The following is a 7,317-nucleotide window of genomic DNA, read 5'->3' on the forward strand; positions in this document are numbered from 1 at the left end:
GATGCATACATTGTTTATAGAATATATTGTAATAAACTTGCTGTTCAAGAGGCTGGAAAGGGTTTTAGGGCCGCGCGAGCTCCTAGATTGGTCGCTTGGGCGCTCGCGCAGTGCGAGACGTCAAAACGGGCCGAGTAGCAGTTTCACACACACACACACACACACACACACGCGCGCGAGCGCGCGCGCGCGCGCACACACACACGCGCGCACACGCACGAGGGTTGGTTAGTGTGAAAGACTTCTGCGCAAAGACGCACACGGAGAGCAACGCGCGCGCCTCGGACCGTGGACTGCGCATTTACCAGATTTATTTTTTTTTCATCCATCCAGAACTTTTTTGTTTCCTCCTCCTCACTTTATCTCCAATGAAGCGCGACTTAGTGCTGTTCAAGTCTTCTACTTGACAACATCAGGTCGGCTTTTCTTTCGCCATGAGCTGCTTGGATGTCATGTACCAAGTGTACGCGCCGCCTCAACCTTACTTCACTCCAACTTACAGCCCGTACCACCACCATCATCATCCTCACCCTCACCCTCATCCTCATCCTCACCACCAGGTAAGTCGCACAACGATCAATTCAGCTACTTCAGGTACGAATTTAGATTTGAGATTCACAGATCCAATAGACTTTAGAGGAGCGTAGTGTTCACACACACACACACACACACACACACACACACACACACACACACACACACACACACACACACACCTTCCCCAGAGTGAAGTAAACAGAAACGGATAAAAAAAAAAAAAATCATGGATGTGGTTAGAAAATAAATAAATAAATTGTAGTGTGCAGAAAGGAGGAAATGTTGCACAGAGGGAGGAAACTATCCGAGAAGTGAGAAAGTTCAGTGTGCTGTATTTTTAAGTTGGAAATTTTCAAATAGTTAAAAGAGATAAATTTATATAAATATAAAAAAATCAAGGGGTGAAATACTTTTGTGCAAGAAGGAAATTAAAATGTATAAAAGTCTGATTTAATATGAAGTGTTCAAGAAAAAATACTTTTTGAACCAATTCAGTTTCCTGTTTTTATAAAGTTGCATAAAATAAAACCAAATTTTATATATAATATATATATGAATGAATATAAATTATTTACTGAACAATGGTTTATATATACATACACAGTAAATGTACTATTGATCATGAAGCAAAACCTTTGCACTTGAACAACACGTGAAGATATCTTTTATATATATATATATATATATATATATATATATATATATATATATATATATATATATATATGACACAATTCATACGTCTTTATATATATATATATATATATATATATATATATATATATATATTTCACTCACCTGCACAGATTGAACATAAAGGCACATTTAAAGCTTTTAAATTTCCTAAAAAAAAAAAAATCCCACAGTGAACACACACATGCACATGCGTGTTTGAACGCAGGACTGGTGTTCATATTTGAAATAGTGTGAAAAGGGTCAAATTTCAGACGGAGCTCAAAGAGCATGCATGGAGCCGAGCACCGAGTTCTGCATTTCATGTAAACCCACCCAGTGAGCAAATCTGTGAGTGGAAAGATACAGGAATACGTATTTATAGCATATAATATACATATATATATATATATATATATATATATATATATATATATATATATATATTTTTATTAAGTGTATTTTTTTATGTAAAATGTTATAATGGTATAATCCTTTTTACTGCACTTGATATAAGAAAGGTTCAAATTCGAAATGTGCATTTGAAATCATATGAGCAACGTCCAATGAGTGGTGTGTTGTGTGTCGTTCCAGAAATTGGCTTTCTATTCCAAAATGCAAGAGGAACCCGTAAGCGGTGGGAACTCGTTCTCCAGCCATCCGGCGCCCACCATAAAAGAGGAGGAGTGTGCGCCGGAGAAGGAGCAGCCGCCCGAAGCTGAGTACATCAGCTCACGATGCGTCCTTTTCACCTACTTCCAGGGAGACATCAGCTCGGTGGTGGACGAACACTTCAGCCGTGCCCTGAGTCAGACCAGTAGCTACGGACCTGCTTCATCCGGTGGCAACAAAAGCGCACGAGGAACCACGTCCTGGAAAGGTGTGCGGAGATGCTCATGTAGAGCTCGTGTAGAACTCGCGCAGCACTCGGTGGCTGGGAGGGATTTTTAGCAGAAATAAAGAAGCTAAAATCTGAGATTGAATTCAATTAGTATTCGGATTTGAAATGATTCATTATCAGATTATTCATGAAATCATCATCATTTTGAACTTATTCTTATCCTTCATATTCACGAGACCTTGTGTTAATGTTTAAAATGCTTTTCATCTCACCTCCTCCAGACGGATCGTTCCCCATGAGCCAGCGTAGTTTCCCTCCGTCCTTCTGGAACAGCGCGTACCAGCCCTCCGTCACGGCGTCCTTAAGCAGCGCTCTGGGCGCGTCTCACACCGACCTGCCTTTTTCTGCTGACCCGTACTCGAGCGCCTCGTTACACAGCCACCTCCACCAGACGACGCCGGAATCGTGGCACCCCACACACCACCACCACCATCATCCCTACCCCCTCGGCGGCTCCATCGGCGCTCAGAGCTCGGCTTATCCCAGGCCCTCGGTGCACGACGTGTACGGGACGCACTTCGACCCACGCTACAGCTCTCTTCTAGTGCCCTCAGTGCGGCCACACAGACTGCCCCCCGCCACGGTGCCCGCTCCCGGACCCTCTCCGTGTGACATCAGTAAGAGCGATCCGGCCAGCTCGGCATGGAGCGGAGCGTTCACTGGGACGGGATCCGAAATGGGACAGAGCCTCAGCCTCAACGTGGATGCAGGTAAAAAGTGAAAGACTTTCAGGCTTTCAAATTAATTCAAATTGGATTCATTTAATTACATTTTTTTACATGGTCTTTTAAATATGATATGTAATGCATTTTAATTTAACACGTTAAAAAAAGTCCAAAACGTCCAAAACACTTTTTGACCTCGTCTCCATCTATTGCTTCTACTTTAGAGAATTTTACAAGTATTTAAGATACACTTTATAATGCATTATAATGTAAATAATATTGTGTTCAAAACTAATAATTTTTTTATCACGTTGTATTGACGTGTTCCTCAGACTTTCTGAAGGTTTTGTGGAAACTCGCATTTTGAGAAGGTTGAAACAGAGTAAAGCTTCAGATATAAAACCACAAAAGAGCTCTAAACATTTGAATATTTAAATATTTAAATTAGTTTTTTTTTTTTTTTTGAGAAATAAAATGATTCAAATCCATATTATACATATTAAGAAAATAACACAAATTATCGTAAATTGTATATGTGCATACAGGTAAAAAAAAATACGTTCTTTATCATGTCTTTTTGATTATAAATTAGATTTATGATTGAGTCCTGGTGGAATTTCTGTTTTCTTATGGCTTCGTTAATGGTTACTGTGTTTGCGTTACCGACACCGGAGACGTTCTTGTCTCATGAGACACATATGATTCATACAAACACACACAAAAAACACAAAAAATACAGTACAAGGTGCACATGTGAGGTTAAACATAGTAGTGTAATGTAGAGAGAGAGAGAGAGAGAGAGAGAGAGAGAGAGAGAGAGAGAGAGAGAGAGAGAGAGAGAGAGAGACAGACAGAATGACCCCTCACATTTCAGCAACCATTTTAGCATCTTCTCAAGGGACAATACTCTAGAAATAAAACTTGGATATATTTTAATCGATGTTGCTTGTGTAGCAGTACAGATTTACTGTCCTCTGAAAATAACTGGCAACAAAAGTAAGTACGCCCTCAGTGAACGTGTCCAAACTGTGAATATTTAATGTAAGCATCATCGTTCTGTAGCACTGCTTTAATCCTCCTGGGCATGAAATTCACCAGAGCTGCACAGGTTGTTGTCCACTTGAGGATCTCCACAAGTGCTCGATATAATTCAGCTCTGGAGACATACTTGGCCACTCAAACATTAATATTTTCAATCAATATTTTCAGAGAGCAGTTAATCTATACTGCTATGTTGACTACTTTCATTTCTATAGTATTGTCCCTTGAGAAGATCTAATAGATGGATAGATAGACAGACAGACAGACACACAGACAGACAGATAGACAGACAGACAGACAGACAGACAGACAGAAAGATAGATAGATAGATAGATAGATAGATAGATAGATAGATAGATAGATAGATAGATAGATAGATAGATAGATAGATAGATTGATGATTTAATACAAAGAATCTCGATATGGATTTTCGCTTTACGCTTTGTCTGTGTTTGGATGTTTCTCGCTCCCAGACGAGGAGGTGGTTATTATAAACGCTATTCCTTTAGAAGTCAAGGTCGGCTCTCTTGTGTTATTCGACAATCCTAGATTAAAAAAGGTGGAGAAAGAAAAGTGCGGCTTTTTATTTCAACCTTTTTTTTGTAACCCCTTTAATTTTTCACGCCTTCTTGCTCCAGAGCTTGTTTGTTTCCGCTCTTCCTTTTCTTACCCTCCTTTTTTTCCTTCCTCTCTTCTTGCCTTCTCTCAGGTCTGCAAAACCAGGATAAAAGCAAGGACTTGTATTGGTTTTAGTGGCCTGCCTGCCTGCCTGCCTTCCTGCCTTCCTGCCTGCTCCAGCCTCGGCTGATTTCTGTCTTTCAGTGCCCTAGCACTTAGGCCGCAGCAGGCGTGACTTTTTTTCTTTCTCCTTCTTCTTTTCTTCTTCTCCTCCTTCTTCTTCTTCTTCTTCTTCTCTGTAACAGACTGTGATCTGACTTGCAGCTCGGCGCTACGCGCTCTGCAGCGGGAGCATCCTGAGCTGAAATCGCACCACAGTGGATAAAACCTTAAAGGCTCGGTATGGAGAATGAGAGCGAGAAAGAGAACGAGATAAAGATGGACGAGACTCGCTAGAGGAACGGCCTTCCAGAAATACACGCCGGTGGTGTGACCGGCAGCTGTTCTCTCCGAAGTCGTCACACGTCCAAGAGAAATAAATAAGAAGAACGAGCTCTTCATTCTAGGATGCGTGAGAACCGAAAACGTCACAAGTGCTCAGAATGTCCTTCACAACAGGGACCATGGCCAGCGTCGAAGACAGCGTCGAAGACTGCAACTGTTGTTTTTTTTTTTTTCAGACTCTGATGAGAGAGCAGCATTCCCTGTCGTATATTAAGAAGAGACCGAGGCTATTTGAAGCCACTTGACTCTATCTATATTGCTCTCGACAGCTGTCATCGACAACTGGCTTGGAGCTCAGAGGACACACACACACACACGATCACAGAGTCGCTCTGCAACCCTAATCACTCCTCGTTCCCGGGATTCATTTTTCCTTTTATTTTTTATTCCTTTTGTATTAAAAGGAGCGTTTTGTCGAACACATTCGCTTGGAAACAAACGTTTTGTGATTTAAGGATAAACAAGGGAAAGAGTTGACACACGAGGACGTGCCAGCAGATAAACAAACACACCCACACACACACACACACACACGCACGGAACACACCTTTTCCAACGTTGCTGTATATACGCCTGTGTCTGAACGTGAAGTCGAAGCTGTGAACATTGCCAAAAACCCGCTGTACCGATTTCTAGCCGTGTTTACATGCAGCCCGAGAATTTTTTCCGACCATAAAAAGAATTTACATCAATACCAATAGGTTTTTGTATCCACCGAGGCCTTGGAGGACACTCTTTCATTCCTCCTGTATACTTGTATACTGCCGGGAATGACAAGAAAGCTTTCAATTTTGTACGTTACTCACCGATTTTTGCGCTGGAAAAGAGTATTTGTTCCTGTCGTGCTTTTGAAACGTTTATAACAAGTCTGCGGATGCGTAAAAAAAAAGAAGGGGGTCTAAGAGTCTGAGAACACGTTAAAGATGGAAAATTTGGAGAATTTTCATGCACAGGAAGGACGTTATGATTTACTATAGTGAATTAAGACCTGTTTCTATAGCGCTGTTTAAATGCAAACCTGAGCATGATATATAGAAGATCAGGTTCTACTTCAGGGCTTTTCTATTAGACATGTGATCAGTTTGTACGGCTTGTACGGGGAGGTGGTAGCTTAGTGGCTATTAGTGGCATTGCACTTTGCATCTGAAGGTCATGAGTTTAAATCCCACCCATGCAGAGCTGCCTATCTGGGGCCCCTGAGCAAGGCCCTTAACTCCCATAGATTCTCAGATAAGGACGTCTGACAAAATGCCATAAATGTATCATTTAAAAACAAAAAGCAAAACGTACCAAATACTATATAGACTATTTAACTAATTATGGAAAATCAAGGCAATTCGTCCTTTATTGTCATTTCAGCCATGTACAGTATAACAAAAGTTCCTCCAGGACCAAAGTGCCACATGAAACAACAGACAGGCTTTTACTTTGCACATGTACATTACAGCACAGTGAAATTCTTTCTCCGCATATCCCAGCTTGTTTGGAAGCCGAGGTCAGATCACAGGGTCAGTCATGATCCAGGACCCCTGGAGCAGAAAGGGGTTAAGAGCCTTGCTCAAGGGCCCAATAGCTTGAATTATTAACCTTTGCACAGTAACCCAGAGCATGAATTATTAAGCTATTCATTTGTTTAACACAGACACACATTAAAAACACATATAAGCACAATGACAGTTCAGCACAGAGCTCAATAATAATTATAGCAAAATGTTCGACTGATTATATCATTTGAGGTGAAAAATCTTTTTATACTTCTGAAAAGAATGCACAATAGACACACATATCCGGACCCTAATGCTGTGTTTCATTTAATTCAGTGTTCATGACGAGTTCATGTTTAGCTTTTATTTTTATGAACATTTCTCTCAGTTGTCTATTCAGGCTTCAATAGAAATGACTCCGATTTCCATAGGTCATAGACTCCACACTGTATAGACAAAAAGTATTGGGACACCTGACAGGCATATGCACTTCTTTCTCGAATTGGATGCTGTAATATTTTCCCTTCATTCAAACTAGGAGATTCAAACCTGTCCTAGCATGACAATACCACTGTGCACAAATCCAGCTCATTGTAGATAAACTACAACATTGGTTGGAGTGGAAGATCTCCCACCTCTCACCTACATCAGTACCTGACTTTACTAACACCCTTGTGGCTGAATGAATCTTCACAGATCTCCATAAAATCTAGAGCAACATCTTCCCAGGAGACTGGAGATTATTATAAAAAAACAAAAGACTAAATGTGGAATGGGATGTTTATAACGAAGCACAAACCAATCTTATTGTCAGGTGTCCACAAAGTTGTTGTCCTTATAGTGTATATATGTTCGGTATAGCAAGTGAATTAATCATGTAAATGAACTGGAAAAA

At 40.7% G+C, this 7,317-nt stretch overlaps 1 protein-coding gene across 1 annotated transcript; it reads left to right on the forward strand.

The window, feature by feature from the left end:
* The first annotated feature begins 281 nt into the window (after positions 1-281).
* On the forward strand, positions 282-6,995 carry vgll2a (vestigial-like family member 2a). The gene is made up of 4 exons (XM_046836581.1): positions 282-560; positions 1,804-2,089; positions 2,332-2,820; positions 4,759-6,995. Exons 1-4 carry the CDS (start codon positions 435-437, stop codon positions 4,797-4,799), a joined length of 942 nt encoding a protein of 313 aa, XP_046692537.1. The 5' UTR covers positions 282-434; the 3' UTR covers positions 4,800-6,995.
* The last annotated feature ends 322 nt before the right edge of the window (positions 6,996-7,317 follow it).

Source organism: Silurus meridionalis, chromosome 23, assembly GCF_014805685.1.
Source record: "Silurus meridionalis isolate SWU-2019-XX chromosome 23, ASM1480568v1, whole genome shotgun sequence".
Lineage (NCBI taxonomy): Eukaryota > Metazoa > Chordata > Actinopteri > Siluriformes > Siluridae > Silurus > Silurus meridionalis.

Coding starts and splice junctions, on each gene's coding strand:
- vgll2a (XM_046836581.1), top strand. CDS start 435: ATGAGCTGCTTGGATGTCATGTACCAAGTGTACGCGCCGCCTCAACCT. Junction 561..1,803: donor ATCCTCATCCTCACCACCAG/GTAAGTCGCACA, acceptor GTGTCGTTCCAG/AAATTGGCTTTCTATTCCAA. Junction 2,090..2,331: donor AGGAACCACGTCCTGGAAAG/GTGTGCGGAGAT, acceptor CACCTCCTCCAG/ACGGATCGTTCCCCATGAGC.